Genomic DNA, 26993 nt, shown 5'->3' with positions numbered 1-26993 from the left:
CACATGATAGGGTGGGGCCAGGTTTCACAATGAGCTCACCTGAAACTCTGGCTGATTGGGACCCACACCCAGTTTCACACCTTGGCTCAGGAGATTAGAGGATCATCAGGAGGTCCTTTTGTCCCTCTGTGGGGGGTCACTCCCACTAGGTTTAAATCTGGGACTCTCCACCATTTGACCTTAGAACTGAAGAAGCTTCTCGGATGAGAGGTGAAACGTCTTCAAGTAACTTAAAGAAGTCCAGACGCTTTTCTTTGCAAACTCCTTTGACTACCACTTCTTTGCTTTCATAATATGATGATGCAACTTTAGACCAGATGTGCACTTCCAGTCTGTTGACTGGTATAAAAAGCAAATAAAAAACAAACCCAAAACCCGATGATTCATATCCGTGAACACAAATGCACAGGCAGCTATTTGTGACTTTACCCCCCCACATTTTGCTACTAGACTGGGCCAGACCCCAAACACCCCAAAAAACTATTTTTTTTGCTAGCTTGGGAGTTGTGGAGGGTTGAGCTAACCCTCTTCCCTACTGTTTTCATTTGGTTGTAGGAGCTGGAGTGGGCAAGTTAATGACTTGCATGTCTTTGTTACCTTTCATTGTCAGGCATGTCAGATTTCGTGTTGTTGGTTTTTTTTTTTTTTTTTAAATCGTAAGTCAAATTTGTTCCATGTAAGTTCGTACTTTATGTTTAATGTGAAAATAAATGCAGCCGCCCTTTTCTACAAATCCCCTGTGGGAGAGGAGCTGGAGTGGGCAAGTTAGTGATTTGGAGGTCTGTGTTTCTTTTACTTTTCATTGTCAAACAACGCAGGAACACACCAGTGTAACCAGTTTGAAAAAAGAAAAGAAAAAAAGATCCGTTACCACGATAAGCTAATGTCACGTATTTTTAGCAATGGACCCCAGTACATAAATCCAAATTCCATTCAAATATATGATGAGTCAGAAAGCTTTAATGAGTCATTACTTCTCCATCTGTTTTACAAGCCACTGCCAACATTGCTCATACATTTGAGTAAAAAAAGCATTTTTTTTTACATTACTGTAAAAGATTTTTTTTTAAACCAAACTTTTATTCAGATTTTTTTTTTTTGCACACAGAACATGTAAACGCACAAACATCCACTCACTTACACAAGCATGTGTCCGAGTGTCATTACCAAATTCAGTCATCATTCCCCTGAAAAGGCCAGTTTTGTTCAGGTTTACACCTTGTCTTTTACTTTTAGTCTAGAGCTACCGGTTTTGTGGACTACATGTGATTGAGAGCGCTTCACTCTGGACTCATCCTTACACTTTTTTTTTTCTTAAGCAGTTTGAACATGGGAAAAAAAACAAAAACCAACCAATTGATAGCGAGGTTTGGAGGGGGTTTCACCCGCTTGCCTCAACGATTAAAATAATAAAAGTAATACAAAAGTACATGACAGTGCTCATGTCTAAACAATCAGTTTATTGGTGCTGCCTCAGAAAACAAGTTTATTTTGAAAATCAGTCACTAGGAATGTGTTTGTACTCGAGTTAAATTCTAAATAAACAAGTTTATAAATGGTTCATGAAAAATGATGCTAAAAGTATAATGCAACAGTTTGTCCCTGACATTTATTCCGAACATTTAAATCTCTCGTTTCATCGTGTCCTACGTGGCGGAGCGTTCGTATGGATGGGTGTCAGTGGTAGAAGTGGAGTTATACTCCGAGATGATGTGATTGTCCATGTGGGGCTCAAAGTCCCTCTGAGCGTATTTTGGTGGTGGAGGCTCAGAGTCAGGGGGGAGGTTATGTTTTGAATCAGGATCAACGTGGTTGGGGGGCCGGAGAAGATTCGGGTCCATGCCGAGTTCGGACTTTCTGTGCGAGGCGTTGAATGTAATGCTGTGTTCAGAGGGAGTAGAGGAGGAGGAGAAGGCTGTGTGGTTCAAGTGTCCGTCAATCAAACAAGACGAATGCAAGTTAGCAGGTGCAACAAGACCCACCGAGAGTGGCTTTCCCTCGCAGTTCAGCACCGACGCCGTCTCCTCGCCTGTCCGTCCTCCCGAGGCCGGACTGGAGGAGTGGAAGTCAACTGGAAGCAGGTTCACGGTGGACGGCGTGGCAGCTGTTGTCAAGCCAATTAGAGTCAGATTACTGGAACAGGGGGAGTTAGGGGGTGAGACATCATTCTGAGTCCTGGAATCACTAACAGAAACGGGAAGTGATGTGTCGTGAGAGTTGACTCCTGAGTACATGCCGCTACGTGCCGGGGGACCTCCAGCAGCACTGCTGAATCGATGAAAGTCAACGGGTGATGCCCAGAAGGAGTTGTGAGTCTTATTCCTGCAGCTGGCGGAGGTAGAGTGAGCAGGAGCTGGCTTCTCTTTGGACCAGCCAGCAGCTGAGTGGAAATCAATGTCCGATGAAGAATTCACAGGATTTAAGTCGACGGGTGAGAGGATGGAAGATATTCCCATCGTGCTCTCCCTGGTGGAATGTAAAGCTGAGGAGTTTAAGGAGTAATAACGAGAAGCCGTGGGAGTCGAATCACACGCAAAAGAAGAGGAAGAGGGAGCGACAGGAGGTTTGTGACCGGAGCGATCGAAGTCAGTGGTTAGTGCTCGGACTTTAGAGAGAGCAGCTGAAACGCTGCTCATGTTGGCCGGCTTGCTGCTCAGTGCGAACGTGCTGGTCAGATGTCTCTTCAGTGCAGAAATGGGCGGGATGGACTCGCTGTCGTCAGGCAGCTTCGCGGGCGAACAGGAGTCGGTGGGATTTAAACTATGCAGAATTGGTCCGGCAGAGGTGTGATCTGAGTGGAGGTCTTTGTTAAAGATAGGGGAGCGGCGTGGACTCCCAGCATCTTTGTGTTTTAGTGGTGGCGGCGTGTTCCTGTTGTATGACCGAACCGGGCTGGCCTGTCTGAGGAGCGGAGGGGCATCCCTCCCCTCCTTCCATTGCTTGAGTTGAGATGGCGAGTTTATGGACGTAGCGTCCTGATTCTGGACTGGCTGCTCCTCAGAGAAAGTGGATTTCCAGCTGTCCTGCTGTTGATGAGCCTGACTAACGCCACACGGATCTCGGTAGCGCCTTTTTTTGGAGTCTGGGGAACAGCTGGCGTCAATGTCCAACGGGGCTTCACGTTTAGGTGCAGCGATCCTGTCCAGGTCACTTAGGATGGAGGCCAAGAGGTGGCTGTCAGAGGTTGAAGCTTCAGTATGTCTTTTATGAAGAAGATCAGTCATTACGCGGGCAGCATCCTGGTCTCCCATTGGTCGAGAGCCCACGCTCACAGAGCCCATGTTTCTGTGACTGTCGGCGTTGGGTGTCTTTGGATCTGTCGCTTTGATTGGTCCTTCTACATCAACATCCAGGTTCTCCACGTCCACCTCGTGATCGCTGTTGTCAATGGCGATCAGTCTAGCTGCCTTGGAACGGCCCGCCAGCTCTGTGTCCGACCCATCGTATCCTCGGTCCAGAATGTCAACGGGAAGCTCTCCGATTTCAGCGTCCAAAACGCCGCCCACACTGGCCGAATGCACCAATGGAAGCGGAGGAAGGTCTGAGAAGTCGACGGTCTGCTGGCTGCTGAGTGGGCTGCTGCTGATACTGCCGCTATTTTTGTTGTTGGCGTCGTCGTGGGTGCTGTCGCTGTCCAGGGTGATGATGACCGGAGAGCTGACAGAGAGAAAGACAAAGAAATAAAATCAGAATAAAATCAGAAATAAATAACAGCAACAACCCTCATCACTTGAGTCTTCTGTGATCAATAATGGTGTTCTTCTACAAAGGGATCAATACATAGATCAATCCCACCTGAAGTACATATTGTGGTAAAAATCTTAACGTTATCCATCCATCCATTCGCTTCCGCTTCTCCTTTTCAGGGTCGTGGGGGGCGCTGGAGCCTATCCCAGCTGTCATAGGGCGAGAGGCGGGGTACACCATGGACAGGTCGCCAGTCTGTCGCAGGGTTAACACACAGGGACAGACAACCATTCGCACTCACATTCACTCGCACATTCACAGCTAGTGGCAATTTGAATTATCCAATTAACCTATCCCCACAAGCTGCATGTCTTTGAACGGTGGGAGGAAGCCGGAGTACCCGGAGGGAACCCACACAAACACGGGGAGAACATGCAAACGCCACACAGAAAGACCCCGGCCTGATGGTGGAATTGAACTCAAGACCTTGCTGTGCGGCAACAGTGCTAACCACCGTGCTGCCTATCTTAACGTTATTAAAGATTTTATTCAGCATTTGTGAGCATTTATAGCCTTATTAGTGCAGAAGACACCCACATGACATTTGTTGGACTGGTGAACACATTTTAACTCTGCAGTAAGCACAAAACTGAGTTGGTGTCAATTTTTAGCAGAGGTTAAAACTGCTTTTTTTTCCTGGAAATTTTTACTGTACTTACGGAGCTTACAAATAATACATATTTAATCCTGTAATGTGTATCGTATCTGTGAAAAACCCAAATAAAACTTTTAAGAAACCATCTGCACAAATAGCAAAAATTATTCATTTAAATTAAAATTTGTATCTGCAAAATGATATTTATTTTCCTTTTTTCTTCCTAGTAAAAGGTTCAACAAACAGGTTTTTTTTGGCATTTATTTAATTGTTCAGGCTTTACAAGGTGAAAAACCTCAAATTTGGACGTTTTATTTGGGGAAATTGTAAAGTTCAGCCATTTCTTTTGTTATTAACCTCCTAGGACCTGCCGTCCACATATGTGGACATCACATTTTGGGTTATTTAGACTAAAATACTCAATTTTGCTCTACATGGGCCTGATATCCACTTACGAGGACATTATACTGCCACTGTTCTATCAAAATTTGAAACGAATATCCTCATATGTGGCTCTTATTTTTCTTAAAAACAAAAATAAGGTTAAAAAAAAAAAATCTTTGTTTTTACATTCATCAGGCCCCAATATGCCCAAATATCAAAGAAAAATTAAAAATGCATGTCGTGGAAGAGTTCGGGTCTTAGGAGGTTAAAGTAACGTTTTGAACAAAAAAGTAGATTCTACTCATAATGTTTGCATCACCAGAAACAAAAATGAAATTGGACAAGAAAATTGCAGTCTCTGCACCTACGTGAATGTTCCCCGCAGATGGCTATAATCAAGCTTTTCTGCAGACACAGTGTCTGAAGGTTAATAATGAAACAAAAGATGGAAGCTCTGCCAATAAAATTTTAAGTCAAACAGGCAGATTTCCTCAGGAAGGCAACAGAAGTGGAGCCATCATCAGAGATGGATGAACTCTCTAAACACAAAGGAAAGGAGCTTCAATGCTTCCTTACTTGCCTCATTTAGCAGAGGATACATTGAAGCATCATTCATGAAAGGAAAAGAGATAATGACATCACAAAATTCCCTGAGACAAACAAAATACCTGCTAAGTGTTAGATGATATTAATGTTTACCATCCGTTACACGCTACAACCTGATGTTGACCCTTAAATAGCTGAACTCTGAACGCCACGCTGCTGCAACCTTAAAAATTACCGTATTTTTCAGACCATGAGGCGCATTAAGGGAAACAAAACAGTCAGATAACTTAAACTTTACTCAACTCATTCTTCTTGCCTTGTCTACTTCCGTACCATTGATTCATTAATGTTGAATTCTCTCGCAGCTGCTCTATTCCCATGTTGTTGCAGTATATTAATGACCCAAATACATGAATGTACTATTGCTGTGTGATTTATTACTATTACTGAAGGTTACTCGCCATACCAATACCAACTAGATATTTAAATCTTAATATAAATGAGTAACAGTAGAGTGGACATTAGGTAAGACTGCACTTTTTGCAGCAATCTTGTATAGAAAACTATTCCACGCGTATATAAAACAGGTCTGTGGCTCCGAACCGTAGTAAAGGGACCTCTGACTAATACGCCAGGTTCCGTGTTGAGCTTGTAGCCGAAAACTAGCTTTACTTTGTTGTCTGCGTCAACTTTGCTAGCGAGAGACAGAGAGAGGCGTTGAAACGCTACTCCACTGGAACTTATTGTTTCACATGAACACCGTGTACAGTCAAGTCTTAATAGCTTACTTACAACTGGACTTGTCAGGCACTCTTTTTGGCTGCAGTGGTCATTATTATATTTACATGCTTCCAGCTCCCGTTTCTGCTCGGTGACAACTTGTACTTTTCAACTCTCCTTTTTTGCACACAACAGGTATGGCAGTCCATTCTCCCTGCAGCATGGACTAAACTGCCCATGAGGCTACATTCTTTAGGGCTAGGCCTGTAACACTCTGCCTATTGCCTTGATATAAAATTTTTAGAGTAATAATTTTCGCAAGTAGAGGTGACATGGGCCGTGAGATTGAGACACAGGCATTAGAGCCTGCTAATGCGTGTTTTGTTCGGGTTTCCATCCATGCCATGCCAGCCATGTTTTTTCGCACACAATGCATTCTGGGACGAGGACGTGTATTGGTTGTCGGCAGTTTTCCATCGGTGCTTTCGTTCAGCTAACCTGTTTTGTTTTTTAAAGTGTAGCAACAGTTTTAATTAACTTGCCTATTAGTGACCTGGTTACGACTTGGTAGACCAGCACTATCTGGTCTTTGAGTCTGACGTTATTAGCCATGTCTGGGCCCAAACTCAAATGATCACTGCAGCATTACGGAGAGTTGAAAAACTGTCTAAATTTGCTCATCTGTAATAAAATGATCAGCGTTCTGCTCTGCCAGGTGTAACAATTAAGTTTAACATCCAGGCATCCATGAAAACGGAATTTACGTTAACTGAGTTAGAAGTTAGCAGGCAATTAGTTTGCTAGCTTCCATCTAAATATAATATACCATGTTCTGACCGAGAGATTTATTTAACAAATTAAAACGTACAGCTCTGCTATCACTTCCAACATAAATGACAACAGGAAACTAAACAGCAGTGACTTTTGTAGGGTTACTGAAGTTGGGCTAATGATAATGATGTGCTACGTGATCGCTAGCGCGACAAGCTATGTTAGCATAATATAAACAGTAAAGCTGGAGGACGAACGCTAACGAACAGAGGACTTATGTTTGCAAAGTTTGGTGTAAATGTTACAGAGCTGCGGTGATGTCACCGTTTGCAGGTCCTTAAACTTAGACTGCGTTACTGGATATAATGCCTGTGTTACAACTGTTGCAGTATAATACTGCTGCTGCTGGCACTTTGTTGGAATTGGACGTCATCACTAACATTGCAGGGTGGAAATCCCATCGTTAAGTCTGACGTCACTAGCCGTGTCTGGGTCTAAACTCCGCTGCAGGTCCATATATCAAACGATCACTATGGCATTACTGAGAGTAGAAAAACTGTCCAAAGTCTTTCATATTTAATAAAATGATCAGCGTTCTGCTCTACCAGGTGTTTAACAATTGAGTTAATTGAGTTTAACATCCAGGCATCCATGAAAACGGAATTTATAACATTTAACGGAGTTAGAAGTTAGCAGGGAGTTAGCTCGCTAGCTTCTATCTAAATACAATATAGCATGTCCTGACTGCGGGGTTTTGGAAACAAATTAAAACGTACAGCTCTGCTATCACTTCCAGCATAAATGAAGACAGAAAACTAAACTGCAGTGACGTTTGTAGGGTTACTGAAGTTGGGCTAGCTGGTATATAATGATGTGCTACGTGACCGCTAGCGACACAGCTATGTTAGCATAATATAAACAAGCTAACTTTTTTTCTCACTGGATAAAAGTTACCGTGAGTGTTCTCGGTGGTCAGGAACAAATGTAATCGCATGGCAGGATGCTGTAAAAGGACCAAACTTTAGCCAGGAGAACAACTGAGATAATCCATCCACAATACGAGGTTAGTCATTCTTATACTGCTGCATGGGCTGGGCTGTAGCTACATCCTAAGGTTTTAAAAACTGAGCTTAAATAAATGATTAGCGGTAATAAAAGCCGAGGGAGGTCAACAGTGATCACTGACTGTTTTAGGAGCTTTTCTTAAATAGAAGAAAATACTTAACATTAAACATGTTAGCAACACAAAAGCCATATTAAACGCAGACTACTTTAGGCCCGGAAGTAGGATTCATCACGTCATCACTTAACGACTGGATAGACAGGTGAAACACGATATATCATGTTCTGACTGAGAGATTTCTGGAAAAAAAAAAAAAAAAAACGTAAACGTACAGCTCTGTTATCACTTCCAACATAAATGAAGACAGAAAACTAAACAGCAGTGACGTTTGTAGGGTTACTGAAGTTGGGCTAGCTGGTATATAATGATGTGCTACATGCCGCTAGCGACACAGCTCATGGCAGGATGCTGTAAACGAACCAAACATCAGGAGAACCACCAAGATAATCCATCCACAATACGAGGTTAGTCATTAATATACTGCTGCATGGGCTGGTCTGTAGTTACATCGTAAGGGTTTAAAAACTGAGCTTTAAAATGATTAGCGGTAATAAAAACCACGAGAAGCCGACAGTGATCACTGACTGTTTTTAGGGGCTTGTTGAGATTAAATCGAACAAGATACAAAACATTAAAACATGTTAAAAACACAACAGTCTTATTAAATGCAGACAACTTTGGGCCTGGAAGCACGATTCATCATGTTATCACTTAAAGACCAGATACCGGTCATGGCTGCCCAAAGAACATCTGGATTAAGACAAACGGCTTAAAAAAGTTTTGGTACTTTACAACAAACCTTCTCAGTCGCCGTTGCCATTGGCAAGCAGTAGCCGCATAGACACCAGTAGTTTTCCCTCACTCTCTCGTCCTCGTGTGACGGATTGTTTTCATCTTCATCTAAACTAAGTACTTGTTGACTATTTTCATTCGCTCTCTCGGTTTGATCTGGTTCAAACTGGAAAGGTTGAACAGAAGCCATTTCCAGTGCACTGCTAACTGTGAACTCGATGCGGTGCAACCATATGACGTCACTACCCAGAGTGTATTGAGAAGTAAATAACAATGGCGGCCTACTGGTAAATGGTTTTATATAAAATGTGTTTAAAAGGAAAACATTTGGCATATTTTAATACCACATGTGTTATTGAAAGCACAGTACATATTTTAACGCAAACATGTCTTGATAGCCGGGGTTCCCTTTAAAAGAAGACGCAGTGCAGCAGATCACTTTTGGACTAACAAAGAAAGTAATGTCTTGATGCATTCTCAATCATCCAGGAAAGTAAATCTCCAAAAGCTGATTCTGTTCATCTGGACGTAGCGTTTTGTGGGAGAAAGGTTTCGTCACTCATCAAAGTGACTTCTTCAGTCTCAGCTGACTGCAGGTTTCCCCAAATCTTATAAACCAGGGGTGGGCAACTCCAGGCCTCGAGGGCCGGTGTCCCTGTAGGTTTTAGATGTGTCCTTGAACCAACACAGCTGATTTAAATGGCTAAATTACATCCTGCAGTTCTCCAGAGGCCGGGTAACGAACTAATCATGTGATTCAGGTGTGTTGACCCAGGGTGAGATCTAAAACCTGCAGGACACCGGCCCTCAGGGCCTAGAATTGCCCACCCCTGTTATAAACAGTACATTTGCATAATGACTGAAACCAGCCCACTGAAGGAACAATGGGCTGGGAGGTCAGTTCCTTAATCATAATTATGCAAATTGTCATGACCATTGATCAACAACCACTGACCAAAACCCACTGATCAATGGCCATGAGTACCATTCACAGAGAGTTGGGGAATGGCTGCAATCACAGCATTGTAAGATGGCGAAAGATGTACCCTTAGGCCCCCTCCTCGAAAGAAAGTAATATATCCTAAACAAACCAGAGAAATACAGGCAGAAAAATCCACCTTTAGGCTGGAAATGTAGCAGCAGAAATGTAGCAGCCTGTAATTTCTAAATAGCATTTCTGTTCCCCGTCTGTGAGCAAAGTGTGATGCAGGGATTGAAAAAGACTTGTAGAGTGGATGTGTAACATCTCACATTCAAAAACTGATATCACCTGTGCAAACGGTACACCTGATAATGATCAACAGAAGTGTTTCATCACTGTGTTCATTTAAAATAACTGATTTCACAGTTAATCAGGTGACGACCACTTCGCTTCGTCTCAGACTCTTCTTTACGTGTTAATTACTGTCAGCTGTATGAATTTGTGTAACGTGCTAAAACAAACCTTTTTTTCCCCTCCCAGCAGTGTGACACCTCGTACCTGCTCTGCTGAGCCTTGCGATGACGTTTCCGGCGCCGTTTGTGGGCAGGAGGCTGCGCCCCGTCGGCGGTGATGGTGCCCTCGTAGATGATCTCCACGCTGGGGCTGCGGTCTTGTCTGGACCTCCGGCTGCTGCAGAGGGAGAGCATGGAGTGAGCAACTTCTGGAAACGTCATTAAAACACCTGAACCACAGGAAGCTATTGAGAGGTCTTCCTCATCTGTTGAGCTGAGCACTTCACACAACAGCTGGTGAGATGTTTCAGCTGACAGTTTTAGAGTCAGGAAAGCAACTCTAAAAAAAGAAATCAACAGTAAGAGGAGAAACAACACGCGAACATGAAGCCTTTTCATTGCTGAAAAGAAAATCCCAAACATTAATATTAGACTGAGGTTCATTTAAACTTAAGAAAATACAACAAAACTGTGTCTGTTTCCAGAATAAAGAGGAATACGTTAATGCTGATCTCTCGTGGTAAAGGATTCATTTTTCGTGCATCGTCCCCTGAATAAAGAGCTGCAGCTTAGTGATTAACCAAAGATAATCATTTTCAAAACCTAAACACTTGCTTCTTCTGTTTACCTATCAATCAGATCTAGCTAGAAGCAGCCATCACATCAAAATGTATAAACAATGTTGCTAGGCACCACTGGCCTGCGGGAACGCTTTTACATTAATATTTATGGGTTCAAAATCACATCCCCTGTGGGGAATTCATTTACATGATTTTGAAAATCACAAGAGGTCAAAACGATGAGAACCAACAGGTAACATCCCAGGTAGGAAATGTTTCTTAGTTTCACCGTACAACCAGTGACATCATGTCTGCTTGTGCAAGTCGCGCTTTGTGGTAGCTTCAGTCGGCAAAATAAATGTGTCAAATTACCGAAAAACTTAGTAGCTCAAGTTTTTCACTCAAAGCACTGTCCTGTGATTTTAAAACAACCTTTTTGTCAATTTGAAGAAAATCAGAGTGCCTTATGGTCCGAAAAATACGGTACAAGTCAAATGAAACCCAAATCAGAGGTGAGGGTGGTGGGTGAAACCGGCTTATCCTGCAAATCAAAATTTGTCAAAAACAGTCAATAATAGACCACTGATAATTTACACTCTTCTGGAAAGTCTAATAATAATAATAATAAATCCAGTGGCCTCTTACCTCTCGCCACCGTAGCCACTGCTCGCCCGCCTGTGCCTCTCCCTTCTCCTTCCTCTGTCTCGCTCCTTCCTCTTCCTCCTCTCTTTCCTCTTCTCCTTGCGAATACCGCCACTGCCGCTCGGCCTCCATGTGGGATCCTTGACATTGTTGTCCAGGTGGCGGCTCTTGCATTTCCTTTTCCCGCCGGGTTTTTCTCCGTGATGAGCGCTGTCGCTGGGGGACAGCGTGGGCGTCGGTGGCGTCCGCGGTGGTGGTGGGGGAGGACGTGGTGAGGACGAGGAGAGGGATGGTGAAGAGGCAGAGGAGGTGAGAGGGGACACCTGGGCGCAGGGGTACTCCCAGCTGGAGTCCGGCGGGCTGGGCGACGGCGGGGAGCTGGAGTCAGCGCTGGAGTCAAACGGAGGCGAGGAGCGGTGCCGCATCATGGCGGGATAAATGGAGCGATTTGGGTTGAACAGAGTGCCACTTTTCCTGTGCTGATTGCTGCTGCGTTCTTGCCTTCTCTTCCTCCTCTTCTCTCTTGCTGCCTCACTGGTGGACTTCCTGTCTCTCCAGCTCCCCATCTCCTGCTGCCGCTCAGTCTCTCCAGGCGTCGCCGGGCTGAGCGTGCACACAGAGCTCCTGCTCCGACCAGAGCTCCCTGACCATGAGCGTGCACGTGAGCGCTGTCCTGCCACCTCGCCAATTTTCTGCCCCTTGTCCTGCTCCTCTCTGTAAGTACCTGATGTGGAGGGAGGGATCGCTGGTAGGTAAGAGAGGGGAGGTGTTGCAGAGGGGGGAGGAGGAGCCTCCTCCTCTTTCTTCTTCTCTACCTCCTCTTCTTCTGTGTCAGAGGAGAGCTGCACCAACTCTGGCGTCCGTTCTGCAATCGGCTTCTTGTACCCAACGATGAGACACTCATCCTCTTCTCCCTGCCTTTCTCCTCCATCCTGATTGGCTGCCTCCGGCAGGGCAGGACTGAACGAAGATGAAGGCTCGGCGGTGGAGTAGGAGGGGCCTGGGGTTTCATCGTCCCAACCCGAAAGGCTAAGGACACTCGCTGTTTGGATGGGGTCATCTTGAGCTCCCACCTCCCTCCCCAGCCTCTCCTCGGACCCTCCCCCTGCCCCCCTCTCTTCATCCTCCCCCTCGGAGATGGCAATGACAGAGCTGCCATCGGACGAGCTGCTCATCCCATCCAGTTCCACTGCAGCGTCCGGTGGCTCGTACACCGCCTGCAGGTCATAGTTCTCCAGGCTGAGCGACGAGCGGGCGAAGCTGATGAGCTCATGCAGGAAGTGCTCAGTGCGTGCCAGCAAGAATGGCCGCAACTCTTCTTCTATGTTGGGTGTATTCTCCAGGCCGTGGCGGGCGAGCCTTGCCATGATGATGCGCTGAACGATGTCAACCAACGAGGTGTGCGAGCCATACAGCACCGTGAGCTCCCTCCGCAGCCAGGGGCGGAGCCTGTTCAAGTGGGCAGGGTTCCGACGGAAGCTATCTGCCGTGATGTCACGCTGTCCCTCGTTGCCGTGTACTCCGGCAACCCCACGGACCCGAATGCCACAGCGATAGAGGCCACGGCGAAAAGCCACCGTCTCTCTCTCCCTAAGTCGACGCACGGTTCCACCTTCACGCTGCAAACGCTGCCTTGCCGCTAAGCGAGTCATCAGTCGCCGTGATGCCCGGTCATTGGGGGCAATGGGTGCCACTGCCCCTCCAAGGCCTGTTAGTCCTTCAAATATCACACCGCGCTCCACCAAATCAGCACCTCCTCTTATCCTCTGTTCCTCCCCATCCTCACTGTCCTCAGCAACGACTGGAGGGTGAGGAAGAGGAGGGAGTGGAAGGGGAGGGGAATCGAGGTACCACTCCCAACTCCCTGCCCTCTCCTCCGCCCTTCTGGCCCCTCTCTCCCTCCGCCGCCTCCTTGTTGTTGTCTCGCCAGCCTCTGACACCCGGTGCCGCCTCAGCATTAGCCTCATTTGATGGCTGCTTCTTGCAGCTGACGCCATCGCTGCCACCATTGCCACAGTAGCGGCCACGCTGCTGCTGGGGGGCGCTGAGCGTAGTGTATATTCCTTGAAGTCATCCTCAGCTTGGTTCCGGTAAAAGATTGAAGCAAAGGGCTGCTTGCAAAGCGGACACTCTGGCTTTTTGTGAGACCACTCCTGGATGCACGGGAAGCAGAAGCGGTGCTTGCAGCGGTCCAGGAATGCCAAGTTGTTGAAACGGTCCAGGCAGATGGGGCACTTGGAGTCAGGCGACGCCTCCTCTGCTGCCATCAGATGGGGGCGTGCTGACGTTGAGGCGGAGGACGCGGGTGGAGACAAGGACGAGGAGGATGTGGCCGCAGTAGAAGATCTGCTAGCGTTTTTCCTCCTGCTGCCACTCTCTCGACTCTTCTGCTCTTCATCTTCCTCCAGCGCAGCACCACGTCCTGCAGCACCTGCGGCTGCATTGTCACGGCGGCGAACGCGCAGCTTCATTCGCGTCGGTGCCATCACCTGAAAACAAACAACGCAGGAAGAAATGTGTCCTTATTCAGCTTTCAGGATTCAGAACTGTTGAGTACAGGTGAAATGACACCTGCTGAGAACAAAAACAAAGTCCTGGATTACAAATTAATCAGGTCACATGGCTCCCCAGTGCTTCACTTTGATCTAAAAACACAGGAAAGCTGTGGCACCAACACAGCTAGCAGCTACTGCTTCTTTGTCACTCTTTAAATTTCGCTACCCATTTGACTTTCTGCTTTTATATTTGACTTTTTATTGAAAAATAACTTAACTGTAAATCAAAGCCCCTCTTGTGGTGCTGTTCTTTATAGATTTATACTTCACTGATGCTCCTTGTAGCCACTATGTTAGCGTGCTAACACTGACTAACTGAAGCTCACAGTCAGGATTGAACACTGCGGTAAACACTTTGCACCTGTCAGAGCCTCTGTTTGTTTAAATCATCCGTCTGTTTAACCCTCCGTCTGTGGAAACCCTTCACACAGTTGTGTTAATATTAACACTGATTATTATTCTAATTATTCACCCAATTACCGACACGGAAGGACTCCCCTGAGTTTGTTAGCCTGCTAACACACCAGCTAGCTGTTAGCTAAGCCTTCCATTTTGCTTAATTCTATCAATTCTATAAGGACCTTTAATTTTGCAAAGATTATTCGCGAAAAATCTAATTGTTTAAATTAAATATGTTTTTTTGTTTAAAGATTTTCAAGCTAGGGATGCTCATCGTTGCTTAAAAACCCTACATGCTATCTCTGGCTAACAGAAGCTCCCTGCCTGTTAGCATTTAGCCCACATTTGTTATTTTCTACGGTCATTATAAAAATCTGCGTTTAATTACTTGGCTTTACTCTTTAATTCTTTCTCCATAACAACAATGATGTTTTAAAACATTATATTGTTTATTTTATTACTTACAACATATTCTAGCAGGACCGATGCCGAGGTTGCTACCAGACCAACATGCTAACCAAAGCTAGCCGGGTTCAAACAAACGGCTTCCCCCAGCCTGTTAGCATGCCTGTTAGCTTCGTACCTGAGCTGAGGAAGCAGCAGGCTCCGCGGGTTGCTCCTCATCCGGATTCTTTCTCCTCCTCCGGGTCGAGCTCCGCGCTTTCAGCGGCATCCGCCGTCACCGAGCTCAGCGATGGCCCCGGACACACACTGTATCGATCCGTTTAGAAACCGACTGCTGTGAGAAACACACACATCTGCCTGTCACTGTCCTCAGAAGCGACGCTCCTCACAGCTGGAACGAGAAAAACGCCGCGATGGATGATGGGAAATACAATGACAGTCGAGTTTTCTTCGTCTTCTTCTGTGGTCAGCCCCCACAATCAGTTTATCACTGCCACCTAGTTGGGTGGGGTGATGGTACGAGGATTCTGAATGCAATCTGCAGCACAGGGTGTGAGGGACAGCACGGGGGGATCTATGGGCTCAAATATTTTGCACTTGTAAATAAGGATTTGTATGTGTGTAAAAAAAGAATTTGTGTGTGTGTAAAAAAGATTTGTATGTGTAAAAAGAATTTGTGTGTGTGTAAAAAAGATTTGTATGTGTAAAAAGAATTTGTGTGTGCTTAAAAAAGATTTGTGTGTGGACTTAGCCAAAAAATACGTGAGATAGTCTGCACTCAAGTTTCAAGTTACAAGTACGAATTGTGACCCTATTTTTCGTCCTTTCATCTGATTGGCCAATGTCATGTCAATCAGAGAACACATGGGTTTGGCTTTTTTACACACACACAAATTCTTTTTACACATACAAATCTTTTTTACACACACACACAAATTCTTTTTACACACACAAATCTTTTTTACACACACACACAAATTCTTTTTTACACATACAAATCCTGATTTACAAGTACAAAATATTTATGACCACAATTTGAGCCCATAGGGGATCGCAAGATCGTTTCCATGATTAGAAAAATTACTTCAGAGCAAGAGAAGAAGACTCTCCGGGGAGTAGGCATATTATCCCACTTGGGTTAGAGAGGATCAAGGCTGAGATTGTGCATGTGTGCAGGAAGGATAGTGGATGTATTGGAAAAAAGAATGTTGATAAGTGCAATCTAGATGACTTGTATACCCCCAGTCTATATTTGAAATCAACTGTAGAACTACTGTAGTGCTGATCTTTAGCCTAAATTTAAGATGTTTAACAACAACTATTCATGAGTTTCAGTCATTTCTTACACAGCCCCTGAATTCTCAGTAAAGTAGTTTGCACACTAACAAGCATTTTCCTGAATCTGATCTCTGTTCATGGGGACAGAGGCCAATATTAGGCTGCAAAAAGAAAGAAAAAGAAGGTCCTTTACATCTCTATCTACCATTGCAGAGTCCACAGGATACCTGGCTCCTCCCTTAAAGACCCTACTCACTACCAACAAACTGTGTTCACACTCCCAGCCTCTTGCTGGAGGTGTAGAAGTGTGTGACTGAAGAACTCTTTCTTCCTGCCATCAGACTCCTAAACACCTGACAGGAGTTTGTAAACTTGTTTTACCTCCATCTATATTCCTCTGTTTGCACACATGCAATTGCACACTCACTGCTGTCTACTGCACGTGCAGCTGAGGTAGCATTCTAGATTGATATTTACATAGTATTTGATTTGATTTGTATATATTTATATAAAAATAGCATATATTTTTTTAAAATGTTATATTCCTATTATTTTATAACCTATTATAACCATCCGTTATTCTATTTATCTAATTTATTTGATTTTCTTTATTTGACATCTCCTGCTGATTGATTGAAGTACCTGAAGGGGCAGCAATACGCCTTTTGTTGAGTCTGCCGGAAATCCAAGAAGAAGAAGCAGCGGCAGTCGAAGAAGAAGAACTGTAAACAAACTAAAGTGAGGCGGCGTTTGTGTTTAGTTTTTAGGTTTTAACAGAAGATGTTGGCACTCAGCAGGCGGGCTCTGGACCGGATTTACTCCGCGGTAAATTTTCTTTATTTATTCTATTGACTTCTCAGTCACCGGGACTAGACGCGGTAACCGTTAGCAACAAGCTACAGCCTGGAAACAGTAAAGCTAGCGAGGAAGACACTAACAAGCTGATATTTAACATCATAAAGACCAAAAATAAATGCATAAAAATTTTCACTCACATCAAAAATAGAACACGTAGAACATTGAAATGCCTGTTTGATTGTGAAAACACAAAATTACCGACATGTAACAAATTGCTTTATCGTGTGCGTTTATTGTGGTTCAGTTTTTGTTTATTACGTACGACAGCATCATGTGAGTTTGTCACAGAAAAGTTGTGTGTGGTCTTATACACTCATCAGCCTCAACTCATATTAGGTACAACTTGCTGGTTGGACATGAGCTGCTTTAACTCTTCGTGGAACAGATTCAATTGTCCAAAACGTGTTTAAAAATGCTGCTTAGAGCACGTTTAACCATCTTTCCAAGGTTTGAAGTCCTTCTGAATCAAGTCTCTCTCCGGCCTTCAGGTATTGCTGGCAGTTGTGGTTTTGTCCTGGTCTTATGTGATCTACGCCAGCAGGATCGCCTCCGTTTGGCTGCTGGAACAGAGGACGCGTCGTTGAGGCAAGACTGACCGTGCGTCAGAGTGCAAGCGTACAGGTCTGTGTTCTGGTCATGATGACATGTGGTATCATAAATAAAGTCATCTCCACGGACACCTGCACAGTGTAAAGGGTGTAAACTGTGGTATTGTTCAAAGCACAAAGTGAGCGTCATGCATAAAAGACAAAGCATGTTAGGAAGAGCTCTTTTAGCTGCTGGTACAAATGGGAGAAACAGACCCTGTTTCCTTGCTCATATGAACACCTCACTGCTCTTTTCACATCCCTTTAAACCCAGCCAGGTTGAAGTCACTGCAGCACCACCAGGGGTCAGTATATGAACTGTGATCTGCTGCAGATCTCAGGCTTCAGTCAGATTTTTGCTTAACTTTTTAAATTTGCTAATTAAAGTTCCTAACTGAATGACATGACCCTAAATATGAGCCTGGTTGTGGGTTAGATTCTCTAGGTACATAACAAAAGACCCTTTAGTGCTTGCCTCCTTTAGTGGAGTTGAAGCTTGAAGATCAGGCTGGTCATTTATCCCCGCACGATAGGATGTTGTAGGATTTTTTTTTCCTAAAGTCTACAGTCGTTTGTTTAGTTGTGGATGTATTAGTGTGTCTGGAAGGACTTTCTTTGAAGTGAAGTTCTTTGGTTTCAGAAGGTTAAACCTGTTCCTCCTGCTCTGGTCTCAGGCTGATGGACCCCTTTGAGCCCTCGTTCCAGAGGTTCAGACCTGAACATATGGTGACTGTTCAGGTAGGAGAGGACAGAAGCGGCTGAAAGCACCAGAGGTTTCCAGGAGGTCAGATCTGAAAGGAGACGACACAACAACCAAAAACTGGTTTAAAAGTGGGAAAAGACGGCGTAATGAGAGAAACAATGAAGACGAGCTCCGAACTTGAGCGGGTTCTATGGGGACTGCGTTTAGCCCACAACACAGTAAAACCCACAACATCCACTCTGATACTTTATGTTGTAATTACTGCTGAGTAACTTAGAGTAATTGAAGCTGGATTAATGACTTCTTGGGCAGTCAGACCAGATCTCTCTCTTTAATTGAGACTTTTATACATTGTCCCACATCTGTCTCACATTTTGACTTCTTCTGCACTTTTTCTAAAGTGTGGCTTTTACCCAGTGCATATCAAGGGAAGGCTTTTTTATATGTGTCAAATAAAGATTAGCCTGTTTAATGTTGCGAATGTTACAAATTGCCAGAAAGTCATAAGATTTTCACATTTTAGTGATTATGATTGGAACCACCACAAATGAAATGGAGTGTCAGTATTTTAGAATCAAAATAGTGTTTTTGTTGTAGTTGTTTTGTTTTGCACGGAAGCAAGTCTGGTGTGAAGTGACACAGTATGCTGTGCCACAACTGACTAAAAATAGCTAAACTCTGGTGTACTTTTTATTGACATAATCTATGGATACATCACTACTGACACCCACAGACAGTTTCAGTTGGAACAGCAGGAGTATGTAAAGACTATCACATGAGCGCCCTTTAAATCTTATTATATTTACTTAAAAAAAGAATTGGGAAAATTGCATTCACATATATTGGATTACCTCCCAGCATTTTTAACACTTTGTCCCACACTTACACATATCATTTATTGGGATCTGGTCAGCCAATCAGGAATCTGTACTTTTTTTGTCTTATAATCACAATAAAAATGCTCCAACAACATAAACAGGGTCCAGGGGTCCAATTCAGGAACTCCAATTAGCTGAGGTGAAGCTTAGCCGCCTGTGTCATCATCCACCTGTCAGTCAAAGAGGCCACGCCCCAATAATGCAAACTTTAAACCTTAATATAATTTAAACAGATGACTTATAAAAAATTCACCCTCCCTTAGAGTTGTTAAGAAGAGGGGAGTTAGCTATAGGGTTCAAAACCTTTATTGTAGCAGGGTGTAAATAAGTTTGTTTGTCTTGTAAAGTCAGATGTTTTAACACAGTCACTCTAGTGGACATTAGAGGAACTGCAGGCTTCACATTCACAAAGTTATTTATTCAGTACATGTAATTCTATAACTAGACACTACGGCTGAATCACCAAAAAGTTTTCTGCAGTTTTTTTTAATGTTTGTTTTTTAAAATTCAATTTAAACTCCCAAGTGTGAACTTCCCTAAGGTCTAAATGTGTCTTTAACATTGGGAAACCTGATGGTCTGATGCTTTGTTTGTAGTTTAATATTACCTGATCTACCTCTAAATTAATGTAAAAGCAATGAAAAACGAGTATCTGGTCATTTTTCTGTATATTTCAACATTAAAGATTAGTTTCTTCAGCTCATGTGTGTTGAGATGTTTCATTTTCATGCCACCAGGGTTGAACAGATTTATGTTAAACAGAAGCAGGGATAATAATGGAGACGTGTGTCCTCTGATGTATTCAGTAAATAAACCTCAGACACACACACAGGAGGTTGATTTGGAAGGAAGAGGTTTGCTCTTTGATGTGTGCCCTCAGATATGTAAATGCTCTTAACAGAATGGGTGAGTGAGGGCAAGTGAGGTAAGGAGAGAATGAGAAGCAGAGAGAGGGGGTTCTCTTTATGTAAATACTCATTCTGTTATCAAAAACCACTTCAAGCACACACACACCTTCTGTCATCTGTAATTAAAATCCTGCTCATCGTGTCTCCATCTGCTCTCGTGTTTGGGGCCCCGAGACCTTTTCATGGAAAATTAAAAACATTGATGGGAATGTGGGCACGATCCCACCTGCCAGAAAGATCCAGAGCCCTCTGGAAACCACTGGAAATATGTGATAAATGTGAGGGGGGTGCATAAGGGTCTCCTAGGAACTACAAGTGGCGTCTGGAGTCTAAACAGAGTCTTTCTCAGTTAGGTAAAACACTTGTTGACCTACTTATTAATTAACCAAGGTGGTATAGTTCCAAAAGTATTTGGACAGAGGCAAATGTTTTGCTTCTTTTTCCTTCTACATCACCAAAAATCTATTTGAAATCAAGAAAAGAAGTACTGAAGTGTTGGTGTGTTCACATGTGTTTGCAGCCCTTCGTGCTTTTTAGTTTTCGTGTTCAGCAGTGAAATACAGCATGTTGAGATCAGTTGGTGTACTCAGCTGCTTTCCAATAGTCTTCACTTTCAGAGTGCTGATTCAGGGGATTTTTGTCCGTCTAACCCAGCCTGTATGATTTGCATCTCAACTGTCTCTTATGAAGTCTTCATGATACATTACTGACATGTCAAGTCTTCTTTTAGCTGGATGTTATAAAAGGCTTTTATTTTATTACAATGGAAAAGATTCTGTGATCGTCCACCACTTTTGTATTCCCTTCTTCTTGGTGCTCTTGCAGCCTGTTGATTTCATCTTTCACCTGTAATGACGCCTCTTTGAACTCCATACAGCATTACTGTGAATGCAAAACTAGCCACCCATTCGATTATGGATTTAAATCAAAGTGTTGAATTTTTAAATTGAACACATAGAATTAAATCCAGTTTATCTCCTTAACCTGTTTGGAATTAATCAGAAATGAAACGACACCTTGTAAGGACATGTTATGTTTTTGAGGTTTGGTTACTGTTTTGATCTTTTCCTGATTTTTGTAGTCAGTTCATGTGCATCTCCAAAAAATCTTTTTTTGAAATACAGCATTTTTACATTTTATATTTTGATATTGATGGCCATTAACGTGCACTGTTTCTATTTAATTAAAAAAATAAATAAATACATGGTTGCACTGAGTCCATTGGATGATGAATACCTGTTAAATTAGCACGATGTCCTCTGAAGTGAGACGTCACTGCTCTGCATGCTGGAAAGAAAAAGCGAGCTGCCTTCTGCAGCTGTGCTTGTATTCAAACCTCTCATGCAGATGAGCCATAAAACACACAAGCACTCGTGTGAGGCTGCAGGACTCTGTTTATTCACTCGCTATCAGGCACTTTGTATACACACACAGCATGTAGAAGTAAATCATGAAATATATATTCCTTTTTGATAAGACACACGGGAGTAGGATGTCTTCACAAGTTGTAGGTCAAAATTATTTGAAGCATTTCAGTCAGGTTTCAGGACTAATCACAGTCAAGAAACAGCATTAGTGAAGGTTACAGAGAGAGAGCATATATCTCCAATATTGGCTTGTCTTTATTGGCTCCCTGTTAAATCCAGAATCAAATTAAAATTCATCTCAGGAGATAGAAGCTAAAAATCTGTAAGTAACACTTTTTAATCAGTTATATCATCAAGTCAGTGAAATATCTGGGATATTGATCTGGTCTGGCAAGTTTCAGCTGCTTTGGTGCACTAGAGGGGCAACAATGAGGCATCCCTCAAAACAGGAATGCTTTTACAGGTGGAGGCCACTGGCAATTTCTCCGTCCTCATTTTTTCTGACTGTTTTTTCACTAGTTTTCTATTTGGGTAGGCTCAGTGTCACTATTGATAGCATGAGTTGATACCTGAACCCTGCAGAGTTTGCACTGGTAGTCCAAGTCCTCCAGGGCAGAACATCAATTTGTCCAACTGACAGAAGGTTTGCTGTCTCCCAGCACAGTCTCAAGAGCATGGAGGAGATTCCAGGAGACAGGCTCTTTCCACACTAGGAGAGCTGGACAGAGCCATAGATTGCCCTAAACCCTTTAGCAGGAAGGGTTTCTTCACCTTTCTATACAGTGGCTTGCAAAAGTATTTGGCCCCCTTGAACTTTTCCACATTTTTTCACATTACAGCCACAAACATGAATCAATTTTATTGGAATTCCACGTGAAAGACCAACACAAAGTGGTGTAAACGTGAGAAGTGGAACGAAAATCATACATGATTGCAAACATTTTTTACAAATAAATAACTGCAAAGTGGGGTGTGCGTAATTATTCAGCCCCCTGAGTCAATACTTTGTAGAACCACCTTTTGCTGCCATTACAGCTGCCAGTCTTTTAGGGTTTGTCTCTACCAGCTTTGCACATCTAGAGACTGAAATCCTTGCCCATTCTTCTTTGCAAAACAGCTCCAGCTCAGCCAGATTAGATGGACAGCGTTTGTGAACAGTAGTTTTCAGATGTTGCCACAGATTCTCGATTGGATTTAGATCTGGACTTTGACTGGGCCAGTCTAACACATGGATATGTTTTGTTTTAAACCATTCCATTGTTGCCTGGCTTTATGTTTAGGGTTGTTGTCCTGCTGGAAGGTGAACCTCCGCCCCAGTCTCAGGTCTTTTGCAGACTCCAAGAGGTTTTCTTCCAAGATTGCCCTGTATTTGGCTCCATCCATCTTCCCATCAACTCTGACCAGCTTCCCTGTCCCTGCTGAAGAGAAGCACCCCCAGAGCATGATGCTGCCACCACCATATTTGACAGTGGGGATGGTGTGTTCAGAGTGATGTGCAGTGTTAGTTTTCCACCACACATACGTTTTGCATTTTGACCAAAAAGTTCCATTTTGGTCTCATCTGACCAGAGCACCTTCTTCCACATGTTTGCTGTGTCCCCCACATGGCTTATGGCAAACTGCAAACAGGACTTATTATGGTTTTCTGTTAACAATGGCTTTCTTCTTGCCACTCTTCCATAAAGGCCAACTTTGTGTAGTGCACGACTAATAGTTGTCCTATGGACAGATTCCCTCACCTGAGCTGTAGATCTCTGCAGCTCGTCCAGAGTCACCATGGGCCTCTTGGCTGCATTTCTGATCAGTGCTCTCCTTGTTCGGCCTGTGAGTTTAGGTGGACGGCCTTGTCTTGGTAGGTCTACAGTTGTGCCATACTCCTTCTATTTCTGAATGATGGCTTGAACAGTGCTCCGTGGGATGTTCAAGGCTTGGGAAATCTTTTTGTAGCCTAAGCCTGCTTTAAATTTCTCAATAACTTTATCCCTGACCTGTCTGGTGTGTTCTTTGGACTTCATGGTGTTGTTGCTCCCAATATTCTCTTAGACAACCTCTGAGGCTGTCACAGAGCAGCTGTATCTGTACTGACATTAGATTACACACAGGTGCACTCTATTTAGTCATTAGCACTCATCAGGCAGTGTCTATGGGCAACTGACTGCACTCAGACCAAAGGGGGCTGAATAATTATGCACACCCCACGTTTCAGTCATTTATTTGTAAAAAATGTTTGGAATCATGTATGATTTTCGTTCCACTTCTCACGTGTACACCACTTTGTGTTGGTCTTTCACGTGGAATTCCAATAAAATTGATTCATGTTTGTGGTTGTAATGTGACAAAATGTGGAAAAGTTCAAGGGGGCCGAATACTTTTGTAAGCCGCTATAAGTAGCAGGATGAACACTGCCAGCAGGCTGCTAGTGTGAATGTCTCTGATCAAACAATCACAAACAGACTTCATGAGTGTTGCCTGAGAGCACAACATCCTCTAGTGGTTCCTGGACTCCCTGCCTGACACCCTGGAACCCGATTGGCATTTTCCACAGAATACCAGAATCGGCACGTCCACCACTGGTGCACTGTGATTTTCATAGAGAGCAGGTTCATCCTGAACACATGTGACAGATGTGAAAGTGTCTGGAGAGGCCGTGGAGAATGTTATGGTGTGCGTGAAATTGATCACCATGACTGTTTTGGTGGTGGGTCAGTGATGGTCTGGTGAGGCATATCCATGGAGGAACGCACTGTCCTCTACAGCAGGGGTGCCCAATCCCAGTCCTCGAGATCTACTATCCTGCAGCTTTTAGATGCATCCCTACTCCAACACAGCTGAATCAAATGGTGTGATTACCTCTTCAGCATGCCATCAAGTTTGGCAAAGGCCTGATAACAAGCCATTCAGTTGATTCAGGTGTGTCAGAAGAAGGGTGCATCTAAAAGCTGCAGGACGGTAGCTCTCGAGGACTGGGATTGGGCACCCCTGCTCTACAGGCTAGGTGACGAATTTTAATTCCCAGCAAACAATGTGGCATCCTTGTGTTCCTAACATGTTACCCTTATCAGTATGGAGATGCAGAAAGATTTTTTCCCCATTGAGATGTGACATGTTTTCAAAGTGTTCATATATTTTTTTGGAACAGTATAGTTAAGGTTGGATCAGGTGACCCTGAATCCTCCCTTTTTTATGCTGCATAGGCTTAGGCTGCTTTCACTCTGTTTATGCACCTCTCTGCATTAAATCATCAGTAATTATTAATCTGGCTCTCTTACACAGTGTAATTATTGTCCTGTCTTCCTCCCCTCAACCCTAACAAGTTAAGGCAGATGGCCTCCCTGAGCCTGGTTCTGCTGGAGGTTTCTTCCTGTCAAAAAGAGAGTTTTTCCTTCCCAAGTGCTTGATCATTGGAGATTGTTTTATTGCTGGAGTTTTCTCTCATATTGTAGGGTCCTTATCTTAGAATACAGGATGGTTTGAGATGACTCTTGTTGTGATTTGGTGCTATATAATGAAACAGAGTGTAATTAAGTACAATCATTGACCAGGTTTAATGAAGTAATTAATTTGGTAATCTTGGGAGGGTCAAATGCACTTACTAACAGTGTTGGTCAAGTTACTTGAAAAAAGTAATCAGTAACTAATTTCTGATTACCTCCCCAAAAAAGTAATCCCGTTACTTTACTGATTACTTATTTTCAAAAGTAATTAATTACTTAGTTACTTTTTAAAAACATGATTTACAACCTGAAGAGGTGATAAAGCAATAGATCTTTCAGCCCAATTCTACTGTTTCTGCATAATCCATCATACAAAATGTAATCAAATGGAAAAGTCTCTTTTTAAAACTTGTTTTATTAGTTTTAATCTTTTAACTTTATGCATCAAGCAAAAATTTAATTATATGCAACATTCTGACTTGAATAAATTAGTTTAACATTTAAACCTATTTTCTGCACATTCCAGCACATAAAATAAAATATTTTTTGTGTTTACACTCAGTCTTTCAAATAGATGCAAGTAAAACACAGCAGACAATAAATAAAGTCAAAGACTCAGCGGTCCTGTTGCTCTATTTTCACCTGTAAAGCAGGAGTGGGGTAGGCGGAGGTTTACCCTGGTGCAGGTGAGCCGCAGAGGTCAGTGGAAGAATCCGCGAGTTTCTCTGTGAGTTTCCCATTACATGGTAGCGCACTCGGTGCTTGCTTGGAAGTTTAGGGGTTTTTTTCACTGTAAAAAGAAGTTTTTCTTCCCACGCACAACGGACACTAAAGTTTTTGTCACTTTTTATGGAATCAAACTTAAAGTAATTTCAGTACTTCCACACTTTAAACGCTGCACGCTCATACTCTCTCCCACAATCGATATATTATCCATTGTTGCTCTGTACACAGCTGTTGCCACAAACGTCGCACTCGCTTACATCACTGTCATGAGACATTCTCGCAAAAAAATCACGGTTTTAGTAACGCAGTAACGCAGCGTTCCTACGGGAAAGTAACGGTAATCTAATTACCGTTTTTGCAATAGTAATCCCTTACTTTACTCATTACTTGAAAAAAGTAATCGGATTACAGTAACGCGTTACTGCCCATCTCTGCTTACTAAATATTAAAAATCTACTTTTCTTAACTCTCCACCTATATTTTTGGCCAAAATAAAAATTATTTCTGAACAAAGCCACAAAACCCAACAGCTGTGAGTAAAATGCAGTTTGTCACTTTATGTCTGTAGACAGGAGAGTCTGGAACTGGGAACTCATCTATTCTCCCTCAGAGCCTCTTCTTCTTCATGTCCGCCAGTTGTCATGTCAGCCATCTTTGACACAAAAAAGTAAACAGACCACATCGCCTCCATCTCTTTAAGTCTTCCATCTGCTCAACAACGTGACATGAATATTCACACAGAACATTCGTGACAAAAGGTGCTGATTAACCAGCCGGTGTGAAGTGTCTGAGTATGAAACTAACTGGGAGGAGAAAGAAATGGATGGAATAATATAATTGGTTTGATTTTATTAATGCCTTTAGAGAAAAACCTCTGTGTTGGTTTATTGTTGAGTATTTCATGGATATCACCATTTTAACTGTTGACCTATTTTATTTTGAAATATTACACAAATGCTATAAAAACTAAAAACTAAACTATAATTATGTTCACTCCAGTATGTTTGTAGGCTGATTTTTGTGTCTCGTTTCTAATAATATTTCTATTATTCCAAGTGTTTTACAGAAAAAAATAGGAGAAAAAAAATCTAAGATTTGATTAAAAACATAAAAATAAAACTGAAACAGGCAAACGGGACAAAACATAAAACCAACATGGCCACATGTTAAATGTTCATGAACCACAGGCGCTAAAGAAAACACTGGCAAGTACCACCAAAAGTCTTTGAAGTCAAAATGTCTGCTTTTCAGGTTTGAAATCACAGAGTCCCTGTTTTTCATGAAGCATATGCAGTGTTTGAGATCATGAATGGAACTTTACAAAAAGGACTAGTTTTGCAAAACCTTGTGCCATGATTGCGAAAGCCCCAGCGAGTCGATTGCAGATTGTCTTTGATTGTGTTTGAATCTGTGTGACTGTGATTTGAAGCTAAACAGTGACCTAGAAAGGTCCATAAAACGAGTAACTGCAGTCTAGACACAAAAAAGTTCAAGAACTTCCTCCAGCAGTTCTTTAAATTATGACAGGGTTGCTCTAGTCTCACAAGAGGGACTGAATGTATTAAAAGAATATGCAGAAAC

The 26993-nt window shown here is 43.1% G+C and overlaps 1 protein-coding gene and 1 long non-coding RNA gene across 3 annotated transcripts; one reads left to right on the top strand and one right to left on the bottom strand.

Annotated features, from left to right (window-relative positions):
• Nucleotides 1-954: 954 nt before the first annotated feature.
• LOC146673572 (uncharacterized) lies at nucleotides 955-15113 on the bottom strand. Of its 2 annotated transcripts, none has more exons than XM_085390270.1 (4): nucleotides 14852-15113; nucleotides 11318-13803; nucleotides 10159-10290; nucleotides 955-3657 (listed from the first exon to the last, which is right to left on the bottom strand). In XM_085390270.1, the coding sequence occupies exons 1-4, from the start codon at nucleotides 14939-14941 to the stop codon at nucleotides 1647-1649; spliced, it is 4719 nt and encodes a 1572-aa protein (XP_085246396.1). In that variant the 5' UTR covers nucleotides 14942-15113; the 3' UTR covers nucleotides 955-1646. The 2 variants fall into 2 exon arrangements, with proteins under 2 accessions (XP_085246396.1, XP_085246406.1); XM_085390280.1 differs by having other exon boundaries at nucleotides 14734-14869.
• A 1531-nt stretch (nucleotides 15114-16644) lies between these two features.
• Nucleotides 16645-19860, top strand: LOC146673571 (uncharacterized). Its single transcript, XR_014910602.1, has 3 exons — nucleotides 16645-16776; nucleotides 17298-17430; nucleotides 18037-19860. It is a non-coding gene; the product is annotated as an uncharacterized LOC146673571 (long non-coding RNA).
• The last annotated feature ends 7133 nt before the right edge of the window (nucleotides 19861-26993 follow it).

The sequence above is a fragment of the Rhamphochromis longiceps genome, linkage group LG3 (assembly GCF_057381845.1).
Source record: "Rhamphochromis longiceps isolate RC_006_pf linkage group LG3, R_longiceps_female_GT1.1, whole genome shotgun sequence".
NCBI classification, from domain to species: domain Eukaryota; kingdom Metazoa; phylum Chordata; class Actinopteri; order Cichliformes; family Cichlidae; genus Rhamphochromis; species Rhamphochromis longiceps.
Note: the sequence above shows the minus strand (reverse complement) of the source record. Positions and strands in the feature narration are given on the sequence as shown.

Coding starts and splice junctions, on each gene's coding strand:
- LOC146673572 (XM_085390270.1), bottom strand. CDS start 14,941: ATGCCGCTGAAAGCGCGGAGCTCGACCCGGAGGAGGAGAAAGAATCCG. Junction 13,804..14,851: donor CTGCTGCTTCCTCAGCTCAG/GTACGAAGCTAA, acceptor GTTTGTTTTCAG/GTGATGGCACCGACGCGAAT. Junction 10,291..11,317: donor AGTGGCTACGGTGGCGAGAG/GTAAGAGGCCAC, acceptor CTCCCTCTGCAG/CAGCCGGAGGTCCAGACAAG.